This window comes from Melopsittacus undulatus, chromosome 3, assembly GCF_012275295.1.
Source record: "Melopsittacus undulatus isolate bMelUnd1 chromosome 3, bMelUnd1.mat.Z, whole genome shotgun sequence".
NCBI classification, from domain to species: domain Eukaryota; kingdom Metazoa; phylum Chordata; class Aves; order Psittaciformes; family Psittaculidae; genus Melopsittacus; species Melopsittacus undulatus.
The window spans coordinates 75,911,106-75,936,516 of NC_047529.1; the positions used below are offsets into that span (position 1 = coordinate 75,911,106).

Here is a 25,411-nt window from a genome sequence, read left to right on the forward strand (position 1 = left end):
CCGGGCACACTTCTCTTTTGAAGCCACTTTTGAAATGTAAACTCCTGTGTACAACATATGCTCTGCCCATCTAAACAATAAGCTCTGTCTTTCAACGTATTATGTCTGTCAATCTCTTTTTAAATCACAAATGTAGAATGAAAATTACATGTACAGAATCCATTATAAAGAAGGTGAACCCTGATTTCAACTGAGCTCACCATAAACCATTATAATAATGAAATAAACTGACAATTTTAGTTGCTGCAGGAAAGCAGAGCTTTGGGTTTGTTTTTTTGGGGCTTGTGCACAAGTCTGCCGTAGAGGTGGCCTGCAAAGCAAGGTAATAAACCATACAATTTGTCCTGTTTGAAATCTGCAATTAAGCAAAGGGTTTGTCAGTGGTTTGTTTCTCCTTAGAACTTATTATTATGTGCTTTATGTGCTGGAAATATTACAAATATTATTATTCAGGAAGTTCATTTAGTATATGAAAAACACTTTTGCTTTACAGTAAGATTTTTTGCTTGCTACCTGCTCTGACATACCAAATGTTGCATACAGGTAGATTATACCATAGTAACCTGCATTATAAATTGTGTTTAATTCCATTGTCTCCCATATAAATGTGTCTAAACTTCTTTCTGAAGCTAGCCAGTGCACACTGATGAGGTAGCTGTTTTAGAAGCATCTTTAGCGCTACTGAGCTACTTATTCCACTAGGGATTATTTTAGTGAATTATTTTAATAGCCTGCTTATTTTAGCTACGTAAACATTTTCTCGTCATCATAAGCACAGCCAAAAAAAAAAAACCAAAACAACTCTTCATGTATCTTTGTGTTTGCTAAATATTTCTACCCCACACTTTTGTAAAGGTTGGAAAATGTTGCTAATTCAAATGCAGCTACAGGAAATGCTGAAAAAGATACCGTGCTTTAGAGAGCCAACATCCTTATAAGCAAATGCAGAAAACTGGATGTTCTAGTCTAGCTTGCCTAGTGTTAAAAATATCCCCCAGGAATCAGACTAAATTTATCTCCTCCAGAAAACAGCATTAACAGTTCTGGAAGAAAAATCTTTCCTTATAAAAAAACTGGTCTAGACCCTTATTAACTGCAAACACTGTAACAGTTCAGCCACTGAATATTAATTGTGACGCATCTTTATATTTATCTTCAAAAATGAGATAACTTTTTGTTATAGAATCATAGAATCAACTAGGATGGAAAAGACCTTTAAGATTATCAAGTCCAACCATTACCCCAGGACTGCCAAGTCCTCCACTAAACCATATCACTGAGGGTCTTATAATTAAAGCAGACTTCCATGGCATTAGTAATTAATGAGATTTCTTTTGCTAATATAAAACTTTATACTTACTGTGAAAGTAATATTCTGGATGTACGTTAACTTGTTTAGATCTTCAAAGCTAACAAATATGTTGTACTGAGTGTAGTTCAAGTAGCCAAGGTGAGCAACAATGATTTCACTGCATTTCTGTGAATGCATACATAGAATAGTATGTAAAAACCTTCAATTTATTCCAGAATATGCACTATAAGTATAGGTTGAGAATTTGTTTCTAAACAGTCAGATATTGATAATATTTATTACATGCCTTGACAATCTTCATCAGAAGACCCAAACCAGACACACAGATAACAAACTTCTTGAAAGATACCAGACAAAGCAGAATGAACTGATAAAGTCAGTCAGCAGGATCAAAGGTTGAACTGATAAACAAGGCTAGCTTTCCACTTAAGCTGGTGACAGCAGCTGCTTGCAGTACTAGGAAGGATCTGAATAACTGTCAGTCAAGTTCTAAGCCACTGGATTGTGAAATGAGGCTATCTTGTAGTAATTTGTTTCTACAATTTAACAAGAGGAAGGAGAAAACCCAACCATATTTCTCTCTTGGCTGTGTGTAATTAAATCTAAAGGAAATCTACTCATCAGTTTCTGCAGCTTTCATATATATATGTGTATACATATATAAAATCAAAATATTTTATTTACCCTATATGCTTATCACAGAAAACTTCAGCTATGCCCCCGGAGAAGCCATTTTGGATGTCTGAACTTAAAAATTTCAGTGAAAATTAAACTAGAAATTCACATTTCTTCACAGATGGCAAGAAATCTGGCTTTTTTAGAACACAGACACCAGCTGATTTCACAGAATCACAGAATACCAAGGGTTGGAAGGGACCTCGAAAGATCATCTAGTCCAACCCCCCTGCAAGAACAGGGTAACCTAGAGTACATCACACAGGAACTTGTCCAGGCAGGCCTTGAATATCTCCAACGTATGAGACTCCACAGCCCCCCTGGGCAACCTGTTCCAGTGCTCTGTCACTCTTACAGTAAAGAAGTTCTTCCTGATGTTAACGTGGAACCTCCTATGCTCCAGTTTACACCCATTGTCCCTTGTTCTATCACTGGATATCACTGAAAAAAGCTTAGCTCCATCATCCTGACACCCACCCTTTACATATTTGTAAACACTGATGAGGTCACCCCTCAGTCTCCTCCAAGCTAAAGAGACCCAGCTCCCTCAGCCTCTCCTCATAAGGGAGGTGTTCCACTCCCTTCATCATCTTTGTGGCTCTGTGCTGGACTCTTTCAAGCAATTCCCTGTTCTTCTTGAACTGAGGGGCCCAGAACTGGATGCAATATTCCAGATGCAGCCTCACCAAGGCAGAGTAGAGGGGGAGGAGAACCTCTCTTGCCCTACTAACCACACCCTTTCTAATGCACCCTAGGATGCCATTTGCAGACTCTCTGCTAGGTACTGGAGGAGAATTTTCCTTTCCTCTGGAGCCCTTTATCCAATATCCCTTTATCTACAATATCCCTTTCTTCAGCACTGCTAAATCTGCTTAAGTGACTAAGCAGGGCTCACTGCTTAGGGAGCTACTTTAATAAGAGGCATCTTCAAGGGGTAACAGACACAAATCACAGAAGTAAACAAAAGAAGATGGATGGTAGGTGTCTTAGTCAGAATTACTAGCTAGGTTGCAATTATAAATAGAAAAATATACTCTAGAGTCTTTCCTGAGACATGCTTAACAGATATCTTTTTCTCATTTGCAATGTAATGTAACATGCACACAAACAGATTTAAAGAAAATGTACTGTATTGGTTTTGTTTTAAAAGGCACGTACTTGTGAACAACTGAGCAATCTTGTCCGATTGTGAACTTGATTATTAACATAGGGTGTACTTCCATCCTTCACCACTCCAAGTACTTTGACTGTCATAGTAACATTCTTTTTGAGGGATACTGTAACTAAAAGAGAAAACATTAAGCTATTGCTAAGTGCAGAAATGAAAATTCAGAGTTCCAAATACAGTTTAAAACACATACTGATACCCAAAGATTACTCAAAGTTATTAAGTTATACTTTACCAGAGTAGAGGCCCAGTATATTAACAAAAACCCACAAAACTTTTTCCTTTATATACTTGGGCAGTAAGTCACAGATGCCCTGTACTGAATCTTGACAGATTTGAACAATTACTAATACTGTATTTCTCACATATTTACAGGGAAGCTTTATAGAAAGAAATAATATCATTACAATCTACACATCTAATTCCCTCCAAAATTAAAGAAGAGTCACAGATTCTCTAGATACTATTGCTTTCACATAAATAAGAAACAAACTAACCCATGTACCTATTGCTTCCAGTTCCCAAGATCAGTGCTGTCCATGTCTTTACTGGGGCAGGGGGAAGAAAATGTATCAGAGGAAAAACCCACCAACCAGAAAGCAACAGGATCACTTATGTGACAGATGAAATTGAAGATACAATATACAGTATACAGGTTACTATAGCAGTTTCCTGAGAATTGGGTAAGATTCTCACCATCAGGCTGATCCAACTCAACTACGCAGGTTAGCCACAGCTGCTGGTTGTAAGTAGACAGTGGTGGTGAACTCAAATTAAATGGCTTCAGCTGTAAAAAAAATCCACCTGGTTAGCACCATCCATTATTCTGTTACATCGTATATCTGTAGTTACAATGAGCAAAGACATGTTCATTATGTTTGTGACACTGTATCTGGGGAGAGATATAATATGTGCTGTTCTGTGGACAGTACAATAAGCAGCTCAAATAAAAGTCTTACAGAGAAGTAGCTTAAACAGCACATGTATTTTGCACATCATATGTGTAAGGAAAGCATGTAAAAGCAGCAGCAATAGTCCAGAAAAGTTCAGATATGAAAAACAAAATCCTGAGACTTAGCCTGAAAACAAAAAGTCATTTCTAGCACTTTACATCACAAGTCAGATTTGTGATCCCTCAGTTTTAGGCCAGTTATACTATAATTATGAAAAACAACAACTGTTTTCCACTAAATTTTCTAAAAATCGCATATGAATTTCAAAAGCACAGAAGATATCATTAGCAGATCAAACCCACAAGCAGGAATGACTTCTCTTATTTGATATAAAAGTACGCCTAAAAGAAAATCCACCCATAATGTAATATCAAGCCACACACATACAGGTGGCTAATAGACAAAAAAATAATGTTCCAGTGTATCTAAAGAAAATTTACTTAAAAATCCCTCAAAGCAAAGCAACAAAACCTTCTTAGCACTTTCACCAAATTACTTCAGATACTAAGGTGACAGTAAAGAGCTAGACAAATAAAAATGCAAGAAGTGAGAACCAAACTACCAGAGCTTTCAAGAAAACAAATGTGAAGGTTCATGTTAGGAAGCCAGATCCCAGGTCTTGCTCACGTGACAGTGGACAATTACCAAGAAAGGTTCCTTCCCAGCTGATAGGAAGGAAGATCACAAGAGGAGTATCATCAGTTGCCACTGAGAGAATTGTTTTTCAGCTTATGTTCTCAATTTCTCTTTCTGGACCCCCTACAAGGATCTCCCGCATGAACTCCCCAGGGAATCCTATCAACACCCATGCTACTTTATCAGAAAGTACTGTGTAGAAAACTCATAGAATTCTCTACCTTACCAGCTAACAAAGGTAAGAGACTAGAAACTGCTGCTGGGCCACTCATGAAATACCACAGTGGTAGTACACTATTAGGTGTTCAATTTCAAACTGGAAAGCACCATGTGGCCAAGAAGTTTCCCAGTAAAAAATTAAATACTTACAATACTTGGGGGATGGGGGAAATGTTCAACATTACTGACATCAAATAAAGCCACTCCTGTAATCCAATGATGTTTATTAACTCTTACCTTTAGGCTGTTATTTAAATCAGTTCTTGCTACAGAAGTTTCGATTACATTAGGACCTACACAACATATAAGAAAGAAGACAGAAAACAATACTGAAGTATTCATATAACGTAATACGACTTCAAAAACATCTCCATTCAAAGCAGATAAATAGTACCCCACTTTTCAGGTATTTAAGCTGAAGGATAAATAAATCATTTAAGACATTTCAGTATCATTAATAGAATTGGCCTGAATGTTCCTTTACGCTTCTCTGCCACAGGATTTCTAGTCATGAGTAAATAGGAAGTAAATTATAAATCAAAAACTCCATGTCAGAAGCCCTGCACATGTACTCTAAACTCTATAAACTACTACAATAATCCACACAGTATTTTTTCCCGAGCTAAGCTGTATACTGCAGTCATGAAAGTACTCAGCTACAGAAAAACACTGTTGTTACAGCACCATGAAGCTCAACAAGGGCTGCAAAACCCACCTGAAAAACCAGCATATTTAACTGCACTATAAAGTTTCTACAGCTCAACTACTGCTATTACCTGATCTACATAGAGCATTGTATCCATAATGGGGTGCACTCAAGGCTTGGGTACAGGGCAAACATGTCCCATAGTATTGGGGTGCATGATGCTAGTACCTTTCTATGTATGAGTACCACACTTGCCTGCCCAATCACAGTAACAGTATTTCCTGCCTAGTGTTGGGTTTTCATTGCATTAGTCTGTACAAGCCAATATACCCACGTGTTTGGTTGGGAACAGTTCTGTCTACTCAGATAGGCCCCCCCCTTTCCTATAGAAATCTAGGGCTGTAATATACAATGTAGATAATCGCATAAGCAAATAGAATTGCAGAGAAGTTCTATAAACAATTTATGCTGAAACAGACATTCTGTTTAATCACTGGAGTTTCATGTCCAATTATAGTAGATGTTCAGCTTGCCACCAGACTTTCAAAGCAACCATTCCTTCAATCATTTTGTATACAGACACACACACTTAACATGTACTCATCAACAGCATCCATCCACTCACACCCTACCTCTAGCTCTGTATGCAATAAATGGGAAGCAATAAATTTATAATTTATGTTAGAAGAGACCTCCAGAGGCTATCTAGTCCACCATCTTGCTTAATTAAGCCACATTGCTCAGGGCACTATAAAATCTTGAACATCTGCAAGCACAGAGACTCCCACAGCCTCCCTGGGTAACCTGTTCCAGTATTTAACCACTCTTATGGTAGAAAAAAATACCTATTATCATGCACCACTGCGAACAGTCTAGCTGTAACTTCTGAGCACCCTCTGATAAGGTGTTGTAGACAGCAGTATGGTTTACCCTTAGCCGCCTTAGGTATGCAAGAACACATGGTACTTGGGAGAAGAGGAATTCATGCATATATGTCCATACACAACAGTATTCATGCGTGCTTGTGTATATATACTAAACCAGAAAAATAAAATGGAGTAGGAAAATGGAATTGAGGAGGAAAAGGTCTGCATCTATATACCAGAGTGTGAACAGACAGGGAAGAGATGTATAGCATGTAGAGACACACGCAGGATGTATGTGCGTGTATTTGGGCCACTCGAGAGGCTTTCCAGCCACAGTACGATTTCTCTGCCTAAATGGTCTCTCCCCTGACATATTTGGTCTGGCAATTTAATGTAATTTATTAATCCTTAAAACACGCTGTTTCAGCCACAAACTTGGTATTAAAAAAGAATATCAAGAAAAGCAGTTTTTCACAAAAAAATGTGAACTTCAAAGTTTCTACAGAGAAACTGTGGAAAAGAAGGAAGTTTACAAATGAGCAACATGGGATCATTCTGTGCAAGAAGTATTTCAGGTTAGCTGTCATGACAGCTCTAAACATGCAGTATTGTTTGGGCTTCTACAACCACTCGACTACAATATTAACAACCTTACAAACTTTAAATGGAAAACTGAAGAATTTCACCCATCACACTCAAAGCCTTGTATTAGAATTTACAGTTCAACTTCACTAACAGCCACCCACTACAAAGTCAGCTCCACATCACTGAAGTTTCCAGTTCTCGAGTACATATAAAGAGGGCAAATTTTTGGATGGCATTTTTGTTTTGAAAAGTACAACTGAAATCCAGTAAGTGCTCATAGTTGATAACTCATTATATTTCAGTAATTAAGTCTTAACAAAACCAACAGAATGAGCCTTTTTTAGAAGTTGGGGGTTCTTACCAGAAAACATGAGCCAGTACTGGGGCAAAGAGCTCACAGTCCCAGGTTTTAAGAGCAGCAACCAAAACAAAATAAATGATGAGGTTCTACTGCTGTAATTGCTACTCTCCTAGCAAGCAACACATCAAAACAATGCTGTGGTCATATTATTAAAATATGGTGATTTAATTACACTGTTATTGTTTTTCTTTTAGTCTTGCTCAGTTAACAGAATGACATCTGAAAGCAAAGAACTACACTGAGGTGGTGAACAGGAGAACTACACTGGTACAGAAAATGAGCTCTGCACCTTGGATTTTCCTTGCGCTTCTCTTACCCCCAAACTGACACAGACCCATTGGGAAAAGGGAAGGAAAAATGTAACTTGAGAAAAAAAAACAACGAGGAAAACAACAAACAAACCAACAAGTCTGCATCTGCCTTGTGTTACAAGAACTGAAAAACAACAGCTACTTTAAACTGTCTTGTTTTCTCAGATGAAAAGCAAGACTTCTGCTAGGCTTATGAAACTGCAGATAGAGATGTTGAGTATGGGCAATTGCATATTCAAGTGGCACAGTAAATAAGGATGCATCTCCCACTTTTTCACTTATTTAAGAGGGTTTGGTGAGTTTTGCTCAGAGTGCACACGTTAATGAGGGAGGACTATTGTTAGTGCCCTTCCCTCTATTCACGGACAGCAAGGACCTGTCAATGAAAGCCTCAAAAAACATCACTGTAAGTATTCAGTGAGTCTTCTCCCAAGGTAAACAGCATTACTTTAAAAATAATTAAGCTATAATAATGACCTGTGGTCATGCTGTGTCAACAAAACTATCCAGCAAACCAGTCTTATAAGGACAAGAATCCTACATCCATTCCTGAAAGGGACTGCAGGTGAATCCTGGGACGCTGGCAGCAGGGTACATATGAGCTCCTTATAGCAGTCAAGTCCCCTGGACCAAAGGGTAACCACATCAAGCTGCATGCAGACACAATGCAACACACTAACATAACTCTCAGGTTCTCCTACTGATTAAGAATTAAATGTGGTTTTCTCTTCCAGGAGCACTGCTTTTTGCCTATTCTTACATAAACCAACTTGATTGCATTTCTTGCAACTGAGCAGTATAAATACACAAGTATAAATATGGTTCACTTTTTAAACCAAATAGAAAAATGACACTAAATCAAGTTATTCCAGGGATTTGTTTTTCCTTTATCATTCATGTAAAATGCATATTTGCAAAAGTGTTTATACTGTATTTTAGTGGCCAAATAATGCCCTTCAGCAAGCATCCTTAGGAAAATCACAGGAATATTACTGTTTAACCTTTATGAACTGGAAGTCTGTTTGGAACTTAGTTTGCTACAATAAATCAAACACAGGCAAATTTCATTATTTAATGCTGTTATGAAGAATGTACTGCCTACGAGGCATAGATGGGCACAAAAAGCCCAAACAGCTGCCTCCAATTAACCCCCCTTTTCAAGGCAGGGAGGAGCAGATGAGTCCCAGGCCTGGGCAGCCTGCCTCATTCAGAAGGAAGTGAAGGACAGGGCAGTGGTAGAGACAATCTTACATACAGGTCAGGAGGTATCAGAGAGTGGCACAGGAGAACCCGCTGAGTGATGTGAAAATAGCAATAAAGTGAGGGGAGGTGGTAACATCCTTATAATTCTTACATGGGGACAGGTTGCTTATTGACTACAAATCCCTCCCCCTCTCCCTAACTTCTGTGTTGACAAAGCTACCCTGACAGCTTACTAACACGGCAGGGACAGCATGCTGACTTCTTCTGCAAGTACGTTTTAGACCTGGAGAAGCTCTCTTTGCATGAAATACAGAGGGCTCCCACACTTTCCATCTCTCTAATGACACTCTGCATCTCCGTCGACCAACTTGCACAGATCTCTGATCTCCCAGGACAAGTATCCAGGCACTAAGTGCTTAGTCTCACAGATCAAGTTATGACACCCACAAAGGTCTCTGAAACCAGAAACCGAAGCTGTGGTTTGACAACCGAAATCGGTATCTTTGCATTACTGAAGTATTTTGTATTTCTGTGGCATTTATCACCCAAACATTTAGAAGGCTTTACAAACACTTACCAGTTTCCTCAAGGGAAACCAGCTATTAGCACCACCATTTTACACATTGAAATATACAGAAGAAAATTAATGTAGCCATCCGTTGAAAAAATACAATAAGGCTGGTTTTGTTTTACTTTACTGACTCTTCCCTGCAAGGCAGCTGCAAACACCAAATCTGTGTGGGTAGTACTCCTATGAGAAAATGAGATGGAAGAAACACTTCCCCCTCCCTGTGAAAAATAATGCTTCCTCAGACACCCCAGGCACTGTAAGCTCATTAGCATTTAAATACATCTGTAAATACTAGCAAGTTTAGACAAAGCATACAAGAACTGTAATCTTTTAAAAATACAACATCCTTACCTGCTATTCCTATGAAGACTGTCAGACCAAAACAAACAAAGAATACTACAAAGACCAGAACAAAGTGCCGTTTGGACAGTGTATATAGTCGCATAGGTGCTAGCCTACAGGAAGGAAAAGAAAGCAATGAATTAGCTGTCACTCATACTTTTAAACGGAGGGAGGGAGAGAGAACAGGCCCCATTCATTCCTCACACAGAAAATTAAACCAAACTCTGAGGTAACACCGAGGGAAAAAAAAAGTAATGCTGTTTTATAGAACAAGGGTCGCTGCTAGGAATTATGAGACATACGTATACACATGCACGCCCCGGCCCCAAAATGTATGAATGTTGCCCACTCTTTTTATGCCAGGGTTTTCTACTGTCCTAGGACTTGAGCTTGAAAAGGCATTTCTAGAGCAAGAAAAAGTGGTTTTAGTTCAGACATTAATAATTTAAGCATCCAAGATACCATGTCTCCTGCAATGAGAGCTTAACTTAAAGGGACTGATGTCACTAACAACTCAGTTACTTGCACCAGGGTCTTGATGAGTTATCTGCACCCTATATATACAACTACACTTCCTCCCTGAAGGGTCACCCCTAACACGGAAAGCAGAACCTCAAATCTGCTAGATGCTCAGATCCTGCAATCCTGCCTGAGGGCTACCAAAGCTTGCAAAACAGAAACCTGAATTTAAGTTCATTATTAGACACTTAAATACAAATACATATAAAAGCAATGACATCTTTCACAGCTGTTTGGTGGTTATCCTTAAGTTAAAGACAAAATAGAGAGGAAAAAAGTATTGAAAGGACCAACTGCATTCTCTTTGAAACAGGTAACTTCCAGTTCTGTTAGCTTAAAGGGAAACTGATCAAAGACTTAATCCTATATAATGTATCCCTCCTCTATCTCCCTTTTTGTTAAATGCATAGCTCAAAAAATGACAAACCCCATGTTTCAAAATACAGCCAACATTTCTTTTTAAGTTACACCATAACTGAGCCACTGGAGAGCTGATTTGTGCTGCTGTTCCGGTAGGTATGATCACAGAAAGCTGTACAGTCTTTATATGGGAAAACTATAGGATTGGAGATGGGACTGTTTTCTGATAAAGTTGTATGAGCACCATCATGGAAAGAAATGAAAGCATAAGACTTTTATGACAGTACTCCCTTTCAGCTTGGAATAAAACTTATTTTCACTAGGTGAATGGTGCTCTTCCTGGTTAACCACATTATGAAGAAATGCCGAAAAGGTGGTGGAATCCTTTCCATAAGCCCAGCCTGAATTCTGGGACCAGGTACTGCATGCCTGCATGTCTGGCAGCCCTTAAAAGCAAGACAAAAAATTCACTTTAAACCAGTAAAAAAGATTTATTAATCGCTTTTGTTTTCTAAGAATCACTGCATTGTCTCCAAAGGAGGCACTACAAAAATAATTACATTATTCCTTTACTATAGGGATTGAAAGACACAAAGCTTAATTTAGCTCATGAAGGAGACTAGGAAGGGAGGAAACCTCAACAGAAGTAATGAGAACTACAAGCAAGTAACTGTAAATGTTACAAGTTTGAACAAACTGGCTGTACAGGATTCCAGCCATAGCACCTGCAGACTGTAACTTGCTTTGCCAGGTGCTGTTAGAGCAAAAACACAGCAGCCTAAGAAGTCCTGATAGTTGATTACATAGGCAAAAAAGGTAAATTGTACATTAAATTGTTACAGTCACAAACAGGAACAGCTCAGATCTCTGTCGCAGAGATCACCACACAGAATTCTCACAGACACTAAATACACTATTTAAAGCTGACTTTGAAAAATGACAATTAATAGACATTTCAAACCAGAACTTGTCTGTACAACTTTCCCAGGGATATAACTACAGTATTTTCCTTAAATCAACATCTTAAAACCTCAGCCTTCATGCATTTAAACTTCTTTAAAGCTATTACATCTGTACTAGTACTAAACTAACTAGCTAAGGTACATTTTCCTGTTTGTTCCAAGGGCTCCTTCAGCTCCACAGATGACCTGGTATTCCCTGTCTGCCTAAGAACACCATGCATGGAATATTATGCATCCAGATATATCTTTAGAGGCCAAAACACTAACCCTTCATATATAAAAATGGTATATAAAATGCTGATATGCCTAAATTAACTGTAAGGGTTCAAGAGCATACCAAATGCCTCGTGAGAGCGCACTGAGAATCACTTTCAATATACAGAACCAGGTCTAGATGGGAAAGTCCATGGGTCAAGAACTGCTGACGACTGGAAGAGTATCAGACACATGCAGGAAAGTATCACATATGCTTGTGCTGTTTGCAACAGCTTACATCAGGGCATCAACAGCTACAGCCCATTGCAGGACACTTCTGACTCCTAGTTCTTTTGATAAGATTCCTAATTCCAAATTTTTACAGACATTTCAAAATGCGTAATGTGAACATGAAAAGCAGCTTCACCTCCACAGTCCTTACAGAAAAGTCACAGGAGTTTGCCACCCAGCCAACACTCACAGTGCCTTTGGTAATTATCACCTTCCATTACTCATATGTCAGAGCACAACTGTGCTTGCAAGCTTTCGAAGAAACACGTTCCAGACATTGCCTCATTCTTTATTCTAACTCCTCTCCAGGCAGTGCAACACCTAGAAGTCAAAATGGGTAGGTGCACACCCACCTAAGAACAGTCATACTGGCACTTAACAAAGAGAGGAGAGCAGAAAACATTGTGTTTTCCCTTTTTCTGAAGAGAAACTTCTGCAGTCTCACTGATGTAAGAACTCAGCCAAATCCTAACTGCATTTATCATGACAGCAAACAACTCGGAGCATTCTCATGGGGTGACTGCTCCTTCCTACAGTAACAGAATATCCTTGTGTGGTTTAAGTGTCTCTTATCATGTACATTCATTGTTTAACATCTGCCTTTTGGAAAGAGACTATATAAAGTTTATTAATCTACATAAGCGCAAGCTGATGATCCCCACTAACAGCCTTCTGACACCTGAAAGGCCTAACAAGGAATATAATGTTTGAAAGGCATTTACAGGAAAAATGAAGAAGGTTACTCACTCTGGAAGCACCTGTTCAAATGAGTAAAGAACTGTGCTTTGCTTCATCAACAGAAGATGCTTTATTTGGCCTGGCCAAGGCAGTCCAAAGCTCAGGACTGGCCATCCAAGAGCCTGCATATTTTTCAGGCAGCTTCCTCCGCCTGCACTGAACTTTATCCTAACTCAGACAGATTTTAAATATTCTATAATTAAACTGGATATGTCTGAAACTAATAGCAAAGGGGCAGAAAGCACTGAGATATAAACAGAAAAATATTTCTTAGACATCTCAAATAGTAGTCAGTAAAGACAACTGCATTAACGCAACCTGTGCTAGAATGAACTATGGAAATGCACTCTCATAACAACTGCAGTCTTTCAGTAGCTGTTCACACACCAAATGTATAGGTAAGTTAACTCTTGGTCTGCAAGTAAAGCTTTGGCTCAAATGGGTAAGGAAAATATTTCTTAGGCTGTTCCTCATCTTCAAATCACCTCTCATGCCCACACAACACAGTCTTAACCAGAGCAAAGACCATCAAGAAAAACAGAGTCTCTTATACAACAGTTTTCACTTAAGACTCCCAGTTTACAGATAGGAAAGCTGTAACAAAATTGGGATTAAACAGTAGGTAGCACAGAGCTCATACTAAAATCGAAAATAACTTACTTTTATGCACAGCAGCTTCTGTGTCATACTGCCTCCAAATGCTCTTTTCTATTTTAGGCTCGCTCCCACATAAAACCATCAAAACCGCTCTGATTTAGATTATTACATATGCTACCTACATCCACAGTACTGGCTCTGTCTGTACACACCACATCTTATTGTTTAAAGACACTGCTTGCTTTGGTGTCCCTCAAGAGACCTCGAATTTCATGCAGATGTAGCCCACAGTGGTTAATAACTAATGAGGCAGCACATGACTACATAAAAAGATGCATACAATTAGCATACTACATAGCACTTTTATAGGATAACTGACAGCTAACTGTGACTACCCTAAACAGCTTGTGCGTATGGGGTGGGTTTGGCTTTTCCTTTTTACGTGTCCTGTTTGTTGTACTCGCTGAAGTCTGAATGATTAGTCACGACTACGGCTCTGTCCAAGCAAAGACATAACCAGGAAAACAAGTTTTGCTTTTCCTTAACAAATATGAGAGTGGAGATAAGAGTAGGGGTTATTCACTGCAGAAGAGGAAAAAAGCACAGCGTTATCTTACTGAACAGTCGCTCTCGGGTTTTCTGACAGCCGAACCACAACCTCAGACACACTGATTTAACCCTCAGCAACAATTAACGTGTACAAGCTGAAGGACGGGATTCACTCTTACAGAGAAGAACCCTGGATCCCTGCGCCCGGCCAGCGGAACGCATCCCTTCTTCTTCCCGGCCCAAGCAGCACATCCCGCCCCGGCAGCCTCGGCTCGGTGCGCGCGCCCCCACACCCCGAGAGCGCGCGGGCCGCGGCCAGCTCCGTCACGCGTGGGGCCGAGCCCCTCCGGCCCCTCAACGGGGCGGACACGCGAACCGCCCCCCCTCCCCCGGCACACGCGACCACCCCGCTCCTCCCCCCGCCCGCCACTCACGGCTCCATCCCGGTGCCGCATGCGCGGAGGGGGCGGCACCTCCGCCCCCCGCCCTGGCCCGGGAGCTGCCGCCGCTGCCGTGGCACGATCGCGAGCGGTGCCTCGCGGCGGCTTCCGCGTGCGTCACCCGCCCGCCACGCGACCCGGGAGACGTCACAGGGGCCCCCACCACTCTTCTGCCGCGGGGCCGAAGGGCGACGCTGTTGGCGGCGGCGGTGCTACGGCGAGCCGGAGGGGACAGGGGCCGCGTTCTGCGGGCAGCGCCCGGGCACAGAACAAGCTCGGTGGCCAGGGCCTGGCCTGCGGCCTGAGCGGCAAACCGCAGCTTCCCCACAGCAGGGGCGGGCAAGGGGCGCGGTCGCGGGACTTCGGCCCGCCCAGGCAGCCCCCAACTGCCGCCGGAGGGAGAGAGAGCTGCTTCTGGCAGCAGCTGGCCCCGGCGCTGAGCTTCGGCGCTTTGAAGCGACACCTCGGTGACCAGGCCTGCGTGCGAACGTGTGGCTCGTCCTTGGCCGCTGAACTCCCCGTTCTGCTGGGGGGACAGCTGTGATTTACACATTACCAGGGCCTTTCCCAGCTTGTACTGTAGCAGCAGCAGCCACATTCGTTAGAGGGACGTTTACCCTTAGAAAATACGTAAGATAGAGAAGAGCTTCTGAATCCGATATAAAAAAATAAGGAGGGGGAAAAAAAAGGTTATAAAATTCAATCCCTTTCAGGCGTAAAGGCTGATGTGACTTACCCACACCCAACATGCCTGTTCAGTGCCCATTGGAGACAGATGCCTGGCTTGTAAACGATTCATTTTTTTCCCCCCCAGCCTGATGGGAAAAGGCAAAGGCTTTTCATGGAATGAAAATGCCATCACTGCAGTCACCTGCATGCAGCTTAGTGGTATTCAAGAGGCAACTAATGCATCATGCTCACAGAGAACCCGGTCAGCTGAAGTCCAGCTGAGCCGGTCCAGCAAGCACTGGCCATGAAATGCTAGGAGTAAACTACTACTTCAAATGTACTATTTAATAAACATCCCCATATCACACCTCACACTACTTCACTGTTGCACAAATGCTGAGATGAAGTTTGTCCTGCTTTCCTATTAAACGTCCCAAGACTGAGCAACAAAGATTGTCAATCCCGTCCACTGGGGAGTAATGGTGAAAACCAGGCAGTTCTAGGGGCTTGCACAGTTACATTTGTATTAATTGTTGATAGCTCTTGTAGAAAGTCAGCATTTTAGTTATTTAAACATATGGGGATACCTGGTGCCTAGTTGAGGATAAAATTCAGAGTAACCTCCTGGCTTTGGTGTTTGTCGTATACATAAGGTTGAGCTATCTCAGTGTGACCCCAGAAATTTAGATAGATGAGTCAACATGTAGTTTAAAAATTCAGCTCTTCAACAATCAAATACTTCCATTAAAAGCTTACTTAGGTGGTAAGACAGTTTTATTGCAATTACTTTTAAAAGGTACTTCACATTAATAATATTACTCATTTCATTCAGTTGCCCTACGGGTAATTCATATAATCCCTGGTGATCGTTAGGATGCAGTATGTCACTTGTGTAACACCCCTGAAGCCAAAAGAAACACGCTGGGAATTAATTCAGTCGCTGATACTCGTGTTTATCCCATCAGTTAGATCTGTGATTTATAGCACTGATGATTACTTAGTAATCTCATAAAAAGGCTGTCTTGAGACAAGCATAATATGAAGTGATGAAGGAAAGTCATTTATAAATTTTAAATCAACAAGAATCGCTGCTGTAGGGCAGAAAATAAAGCTTTGAGTAGTCAGGGCAACACAACAAACTGCATTTGCTCAGAACAACACAACACTGCAAAGTCACAAGTTGAGGTCATTAAGTCACAGATGACTATGACATGCATTATGTAGCTTTCAGCACACTTCAGGCTTCTCCAGCAAGTTCTCTCTGGCCAGAAAACAATAGAATGGTGCTTACAGCATCTGTGACCATTTCCAGTGTTCTAGGAGGTACAGCTGCAGGCGCTGCCATTTCTGTGCACACATCTGAGCTATTTGGATGATGGCTCTGGCACTCAGCTGTCCCACTAAGGTGAATGACATTATTCTCCTCAAAACAAAAATGCATTCTCACTGCATGGGTAGGAAATGGAAGCACAGAGAGACCAAGTCTTGTCAAAAGACATTTGGAGAACAGTGTGGTATGGAGTTCTTAAAGAGCCAAGGCCACATAGTGAGCAATTCCGATACCCTGAGCCTTATTACTGTAAAGTAAGAAGATTCTTGGCAGGCATAAGCAAGGTCAATTGTCTTGTTAGGCCTCTGTAATTTTTCACTGAAAACGTGCAGAGAATGATCTCTGCCAAGGTTGTAGTTTCCCACTGTATTTTTAGAGTAAGGCATTTAATTGCAATTATAACAAGTGATAAACATGAGCTTTGTAAACAGTAGTAACCTCTAGACTAACCAATTAGAGCTCAGTATCCAAGGCTGTTACATAAGAAACCTAAGGGTGTAAGGGTATAAAAGAAGCACTGTATCTGAATAAACTTTGGCAATCGCTTGATCACACTGATCGTCTCCGCGTTGTCCGTGACTCCTGCGTCAACAGTGTGGGTGGCATGGACTCACAGAATCATGGAATATCGGGGGAAGGGACTTCAAGAATCATCTGGTCCAATCCTTCTAGGCAAGCATGACCTAGACTAGATGGCCCAGCACACCGTCCAGCTGAATCTTACAAGTGTCCAGTGTTGGGGAATCCACCACTTCCCTGGGGAGATTATTCCAATGGCCGATTGTTCTCATTGTGAAAAATTTTCCTCTTTTGTGCAGTAGGAATCTCTCCAGGAGTAACTTGTGCCCATTACCCTTGTATTTTCCATGTGACTCCTTGTAAAAAAAAGGAGTCTTCATATTCTTTGTAGCCACCCTCTAAATACTGGAATATGGTGATAAGGTCTTCCCTGGAAACAAAGTCTCCCCTGAGCGTTCTTTTCTGAAGGCTTAGTAAACCTAGTTCTCTCAGCCTCTCCTCATACAGCAGGTTTCCCAGTCCTTGGATCATCTCTGTGGCCCTTCTCTGAACCCTCTCCACCCTGTAAACGTGTTTGAAAAAGCTTGAAATCCAGCTCACTTCAATTAGCCACACAGATGGGAACACATCTCTCTTTGCCTTCTACCAACTTTCAAAGGCTTGTGAATACATTGTAAACACAGATTCTGCACCCTCCAAGTTTTGTGAAAAGAGTGCATTTGAGTTTACAAACTAAATACTCTGAGGGAAGGCACTGTGAAACCCCACTGCTTCCACAAACACAGAGTCAGTCAGGGTCTCACTCTGCTTTCCTACTTGCAAGAAGGTGCTCAGGGGAGAAATAGGGTAAGAAGCTACTGTCTGCCTCATCCACTGTAGAAATTGAATGGTGTATAGAGAAGGAAGCTTGCAAGAAGAGGCAGACTGATCTGTGAAAAAGCAGGCTGAATGCTAGCTCAGCTGGGATTCTACTTACAGTAACCACCTTAGCATCAACGCTATACTTTCATGTCCACTTTATACGTTTTTTGGCTCATACCTACAGCTTTAGTGACAAAAGGTGAAATGCAGCCTCTTGGCAGCTCTTTGGTTTTGCCAGCACGAATATTTGTGCAGTAGAATGGTAAACTAAATAATGGAAATTACCTGAGTTAAAAGTCACTCAGGATTAAAAAAAAAAGGCATTCTGCTGGATTGGTTGCTCAGTCTCTGTGCAGCTACAGAAATATTTGTGGGTCGACAAGGAAGAGAGCAGAAATGTGTGGCTAGGGAAAGAAGGCTGGGATGGATTCTTCTAGCCATAGAGCCAGCTTATAGCAATCATGGATCTGAGGTGTTAGTCTCCTCCACCTGCTGCTTCACACCCTCTCACCCTCATAGTGTACTTCACACTGGAGTCATTCGGGTGCCTCCCGCAGTTGCCAGACCCATCAGGGAGCCCTAGAAAAACAAGGGAAGGATACCAGCTGTGGCTTGAGGCAGCCACTGAAGATCCTGCCTGGGTCAAGGCTGGAAGTGGCATGAGCCTCCAGGAAATTTGATTGCAGTTCTCCAGCAAGGTCTTTGCTGACCCCTTGGCTTTTCACAGACTTGCACTTTGAGCCCCTGGGAAAGATTTTAAGAAGGTGGGAAGAAGCATGTCCTTATCACAGCAGTCCTCTCTGCAAGCGTCAGGTTTTGTTCTCTGAAGCATATGAACACTAGTTTCTCTAAGGAAAAACAAACAGCTTCTCTTTATTGCTGAGTCAAATGATCTGCTATTCTCTTCTTGCCAAAGGAGCAGAACCACTGTGAATGAACTTTTCCCAAATGTTTTGAAAAGTAGCTGTGTCTTAATGAACTGGAAACACTAATAGAAGATGCTGAGGAAATAAGAACATTGGTATCCTCCATTCTTATCTCTTCTCTCATCAAGCATTAATTAAAACTGTGAGTTAAATATGTTTCATATCCAATATATAGTATTTTCTTTCTGATGTACAAAATGTCATGTTGTTGTATGATAGGAGTTTAAAATGTATCCTTTATTTAAAGCAGGGCGGATTCTAGGTCTTTTTATCTTAATCTCTGGGCATCATTACTAAATTCAGCATCAACACTGTGCTTCCCTATATAAGCTGAATGGCCAGTGGGATGTATTCATCAACCTAGAAACTGATTTTTCAAGAATACCAGGTTGTTACTTATAGTTATGCAACCCTGTTGTCAGGCCACAGTTTGACCACCCTCCTGTTCCCTCCTCTCTATCAGGTTTAATTGCTTGCTTTCCTACAAAAACGCTTTCAGCATGCTAAATTCTTTGATGTTAGCTAGGGGATAGAGTTATGAAACTCTGACTGGGAGGCCTGGTGTCTTCTGGTAAGCTTTGTATATCTCACTGACAACACACGGAAGGGATAAAAATGTATCTATTTTAGAAACATCAATATTAAGCTCTTTTCATACCAATAGTTTACTTCAAATTGCCTAGTGCAGTAAGGGAGCTCTCCATCAGCAATCCCTACCCTGCCATCTTGGCCAAGAGGCATGCTTGTGGGGAAGAGGAATACATTAGAGAGAGAGAGATACCAGCCAAAAAAACCTGCTAATTCAAATGGCTTACTTGGAGCAATCCTGAAGGTGCTGTAATAAATATGATACGCTTTGTGACAACCCTTAGGACTGATGGGAGAGTGTAACACTTTTCCCTTCTGCCTTCTCTGAGCTTATCTACTGCACCAAGCATCACCTAATGTACCACAGACTAATACTAGGTGTGCTAGGTCCAGACCAATCTTGTACTGTGGTTACTAATACTACACTGTTATTAATACTGCACTCATCAGTCTGTAAATACACAGTCTCTGTTACAAGCTTACCATAAGGTGCCATGTCTCCCTAAGGGAACTATTAACCCAGACAGATAGCATTGATTAGTGTGCTGAGCCATGGCTAATTCTGCTCTTCTGTCTCTCCCAGATGGCTAGGTAAATAAGCACTTGCTCATGGGGAAATACCCCAGGGGGCAAAAAGTAGAGACTGTTCTGGGCTGTTGGGCTGAACGAAGTCACTGACATGGACCTCCCTTCATTTCTTTAGTGCCCTGGGGCCGTGCAGAGTGAGGACAGTGCAGCCTGGGGTAGCTGAGGAGCCTGCCACCACCAGTTGTTGCCCCTGTCCAAAGAACAGGCTGCTCATAGACAGCAGCTGAACCGCATGTTCAAGAGCACCGTGCTTTAAAGGAAACCGTCACCAAAAGATGTCACTAAACTGGGACAGCCTCCGAGATGAATCAGAAATGACTCAGCCATCCGTGCAGCAACAGGACAGTTACTTGGGCAACAGCTTCATCAACCGTCTCTGAGATAGGTCATCCTCTCACACCAAATCCTGTTGCTGAGGATGACTACATACCCACACAGCCTACAACGAGGACCCCCAGTCAAGAAAAGGCATTTCTCTGCCAGTCACAAAGGGGACTGCTTGTTGGTTTTCCATTTCTGTATCAGCTGTGCTCCATGGCTTTCCAGTTTTGAACTTCCCTCTTGGCACCCAGAGAAGGACATCCATATAGAAATCATGAGTGAGGCTGCAGCAGCCAATTTTGATTTTTTTCTAGAAAATATTGATTACTTGTAAGCTCCCACCCCAGCCCTCTCCTTCTCTACCACTTGATGGACTAGACTGCTCCATTTCCAAAGAGATATATTGGAAACCACCAGCTGATGGCCCAATGGCTTTGCTCAACCAGCGGAGGGGAGACAGGAGTGGCTGATGACCTCACATTTGTGAATACAGTGTGTGAAAGGACACACACTTTTTATATGGTTTTACCATCTCTTGATTTTGTTAGTCTGGTATAAGATATTCTTTGCTTTTAGTAACCTGATTATTTTAGAGAACCTCCTTGAAGTAAAGACGAGCCACTTAGTCAAATTTCCAAAATTCCAGTAAAGATCTCCATTACACCCATAAATGTGCTCATCTGTAAGTTGACCAAGCATACTGAATAAAATATAGAGAGAAGAGGATGAAGTATTTAATTATGCTTCCCACCAGTGAGAGCTGGCTATGAGAAGAATACACAGTAGGATCGAGAAACCCTCCTCCTTACCAGGAATCTAAAAAGCAAGTACTATTGCTTACACCCATCCATAACACTGATGAGAAACACTGACGAGAACAGCAGGTATGCAGTGACAGTAACAGTAAACTTACTTTAAGCCAGGTCACTTGGGTTAAGATCTTTGCAACACAGAGAAGTATCAGCATGACTTCTAAGTCACAGAGTGTCATTTTCTTGCCAAAAGCCCAATATCACTCTGTTTCATTCTGCAGCTGATCTCTCTTGAGGGTACTCTCACTGAAGAGAGGGCAATTTAGCACTACTCTACAAGTTCATTTGATTCGGTGGAGTAGCAACTTCTCTTTTCAATACAGAAAATCCCTCTGTACACACTTTAAGTCATAAAACTGAGTTAATAACAATTTCCCTTGGAGAGCTCAAGTTTCTTCTGGAAATAAAGCTGAAGAAATGCTTCTCCTGGGACCTCTGATCTGTTAATTCAAGGCTTATGTCTCCCCTCCTGAATGTTCTAGTGCCAGGATTCATTATCACACTGCCAAATGCATACAGGTACACTGCCATCACTCCTTATCACCTCCCATGGCTTCTCACATCTCTCAGGCTCAGCAACAAAGAGCCATTGTTTTGACAGGAAGGGCCATGGTTGTGTTCAACTCTGACAAGCTGGCAGGCAGCATCTCCAGACACTGTAACTCTCTATGGTCTTTGCTATTGTGAACAATGAGGCAATTTAGATTAGATATTAGGAAGAAATTCTTCACTATGAAGGTAGTGAGGCACTGGAACAGGTTGCCCAAGGAAGCTGTGGACACCTTCCACTAGACAAGGTTGCTCGAAGACCCATCCAGCCTGGCCTTGAACACTGCCACGGATGGGGCAGCTGCAACTTCATGCATGTTTCTCAGGGCAACCTATGCCAGTGCCTCACCACCCTCATGACAAAGAATTTCTTCCTTGTATCTACTCTAAATCTCTTTCTGTCATCTTAAACCCATCACCTTGTCCTGCCACTATATGTCTTTGTAAAAAGTTCCTCTCCAGATTTCCTGTAGGCCCTCTTTTAGGTACTGGAAGGCTCCTATAAGGTCTTCCTAGAGCCTCCTCTTCTCCCAGCTGAACAAGCCCAATTCTTTCAATCTGTCTTCATAGGAGAGGAGCTCCAGGCTTATGATCATCTTTGTGGCCCTCCTAAAACAATTATGTATATGTATATGTGTATGTATATGTATATAAAGCACTATAATTCCTACCACCTTGTTTACAAACACCCATGTGTGGCTGAACAGCATTCATTCTGTTTGTGGCATTTGTTTCTCATGATTTTCATTCTCCTTTTTCAGACCCTTCCTCCAATCCAAAAATTCTTTTAATTTATATCCCAGTCCTCCAACGCCTTTGAAGTCTCTCCTAGCCTTGAGTCATCTCACGTTAATACTCCTCAGCCATCACTGGTCATTCATGGGAACACAAGACAGGGCCAGGCATGGAGGAAAGATGGGTGCAGCCTGCCCAGTGCATTTGTCCATTTTGACCTCAGCCTTTGCCAGCTGCTCTGATTCCCCAGCCAGTTTTGTACCTATTCCAGAATTGCTTCACGGCCGCCCTAGACCACGTTCCCTCGCTTGCTATGACAGCTGAAAGGCGCCGCACGGACGGATGCACACTAGAATAGCTTTTGTCACCCACACACGGATATCAGTACGTAAGGGTAGGAGCACCCCAAAGGTGTGAGGCTCTCTGCCCAGCGCGCTGCCGGACCACATTCCCCCAGAGCCGACCAGAGCCGAGCGCGCAACACGCGGAGCCGGGGCCGCTGCCGCCCGCCCGCCACTGCGGGGCCCCGCCGCCCGCGGCGCTTCCTGCCTGGGGAGGGCCCCTAGGCCGGGGCGGCTGTTCCCGAGTGCACGGCGGGGATCCCCGCATGAAGCCCGGCCACAGACCTCCCTGTGCTGGTGCCCGCCCGCCCCCCGAGGCGGCCCCGCTCCCCTACGGAGCCCCGGCCGAGAGCCACTGAGCCCACCCCGCACGAAGCCGGTCGGGGCCCCCGGCGGGCGGGCAGGGCCCCCGGGGGAGAACCGCGCCCGTACCGGTAGTAACGGTCATCCTTGTAGGGGGTGAGGTCCTCCTTGATCTCGCGGTAGGTCTCCCGCACCCGCCGGCAGAAGCGCTTGACCTCGCCGCACAGCGGGCTCCCGAAGGCGGCGAAATCCGCCTCCATGCCGGCCCTGCCGCCGCCTCAGGCCCCGCGCGCCGCCATGGCGCCCCGCCGCAGCACGCCCGGCGCTGAGCGGCCGCGGGCCGGGGGCGGCGCACGAACCGCGGCGGCAGCGAGGGGCGGGCACTGCCGGGATGGCGGGAGCCGCTTCAGCACCACGGACAGGGGCAGGGTGAACGCTCCAGCAGTCCGGTTGGGACGGGCTGTGTTACCCAACCGAGTGCGGCCCGTTTGCACACCCAAGAAAGGCCTCACATATGCGTGAGAGACATCATGTGCTCAATCTGCTTCTCATGGCCATAACGCCATAAGTGCTCCCACGTCAGGAATAAAGCTGTCTGGATTTTCAGACTGGCTCCGGCTGAGCTCCAGCCGATTTGCGCAGTGTCATGCCAGCTTCAGTTGTGTGTTCTTCATGAACAAATTCATATTGAAACCCTGTTTTAAATTATTCTGTAAATTGAAACCTTAATAATTCCCATGAATTAATGGAAATGATAGTGTCTGTATAAAATATGAAAATATTTTACTATTGATATGTCATAATTGTTTCTAGAGAACATAAACATAGAAGTCTTCTATTCTGCCCCTCCCATGTAAACATCTTCCCCACTGGTGTCCAGGAGGTTGGCTGGGTTACTTCTCAGCCTTCCCACTTAGTCTGAATTTTATCACATACCAAGGCTGGAACATGCACTTTCACTTACAATCCCCCTCCAGTATGGCACCAATAGGTGGTGACACGAGGCTGGTCCTAGTGCAGCAGAGATAGAGGAAGGGTCCCCTCTGACTGAGACTTTCCCTTCCCTAGTTCTGAATATTTCCAAGCCTGGGAAGAGGCAGCAGCAGGATAAAAGCCACACATACATTTAGGCTGGATACGAGAAGGTTCCTACCAACCACAGGACTGTTGTTCAGGAGCAGCCTCTGAAGAAAAGCAAAGGGCCCAGCCAGGATTAGGGCAGAGCTTCTGAGAGGCTGCCTCTCACACTCCTGTGACTGTCTGTACTTTACAACTCATCAGCTATGACCCTACTTGCTACAGTACCTGTGGCTCATGCACTCATGTAGGGTTTTCCTGGAAGTGTTTATTTCATGGTAAATGTTTCATTTGTCACTGAGACTTACCCACCTTTCCCTCAAAGCAAGAATTAAAATTCTTTGTTATGTGTGATGAATATGCTGCTTCCAGCTCTCAGGCTCAGAGGTAGGAATTGTAAATCGGATCTTTAAATATTTACCAAAATGAGAAAATAAAGCATCTGAGGTGTCAGCTGAGTAAAAAAACATTCACTGCTGGGAGTTACGCAGTTATACAGCAAAATAATAAAAAATAAGCTCAATGATTAAAAACTTCCTACCATTTAATTACTTACAACTAAGTGACCTCTACTGCATCTATTAAAAAAACCCAGCCAAACAACAACAAAAACCCCTAAACCAACTAAACCATAATCAACTAACCAGCCAAACCCCAAAACCAAACCAGGGTTTGCTTGAGGGCCCAAAGCATCACCCTTCCAGAGATGCAGTCTAGTTTCCCGTGTTGTGCTGAACTTTATCCAGACCAGCTTCAGACTGTCTGTCCCCCACACCCTGAGTGCCATGGGAGGAAATCACACCCACTATGGAAGGCTGACAATCAGGCCTGCAGGTTACTCGCACAGAGGAGGTGTTAGCTCTGGCCATATATTAACACACCAACTTGAGCTATTAAAAAACCTCAGCAAAATAGACGGTGTTTCAACTAACAATTACCAGACATTACAGGATTAAAATTACTAGGCTTGTGAATAGTGAAGTTTGTGTGAAGAAGCAAGCTGATGGCATATTTCCGTTGTGGTCCAGATTAAACACTCAGATACTCAGAGGTCAAGAATTCATTTTGAGTCTCCAAAACACTTTAACATGTTGCTAAAACAAGCAATACACAGACCTGTATGCATGTACCAGCATGCAAATCAAACATTTTCAGTGCAGAGCCTCCTCTGCCTGTGCAATGACTAGGCACTGAAAACATGCACAGCTGCCCTGGCCGTGCCTCCTGCAGCCAAGGAAACACCCATATTGGTGATAGATATTGAATAGATAGGTGATAGATATAGAAAGATAT

General features: G+C 42.8%; 1 protein-coding gene across 2 annotated transcripts in view; it reads right to left on the reverse strand.

Moving 5' to 3' along the window:
• Nucleotides 1–23,301, reverse strand: part of TMEM181 (transmembrane protein 181) — a 34,291-nt gene extending 10,990 nt beyond the window's left edge. The window contains exons 1-6 of one of the 2 annotated variants that reach the window (XM_034060832.1): nt 23,171–23,301; nt 9,858–9,961; nt 5,201–5,256; nt 3,852–3,942; nt 3,146–3,270; nt 1,361–1,477 (exon numbers count right to left, since the gene is read on the reverse strand). In XM_034060832.1, coding sequence (XP_033916723.1) covers nt 1,361–1,477; nt 3,146–3,270; nt 3,852–3,942; nt 5,201–5,256; nt 9,858–9,961; nt 23,171–23,301 — 624 coding nt within the window. Of the gene's footprint in view, nt 1–1,360; nt 1,478–3,145; nt 3,271–3,851; nt 3,943–5,200; nt 5,257–9,857; nt 9,962–14,493; nt 14,561–23,170 lie in introns of those variants that run through there. The other variant, XM_005150056.3, reaches the window with a different exon arrangement.
• Nucleotides 23,302–25,411: the final 2,110 nt, after the last annotated feature.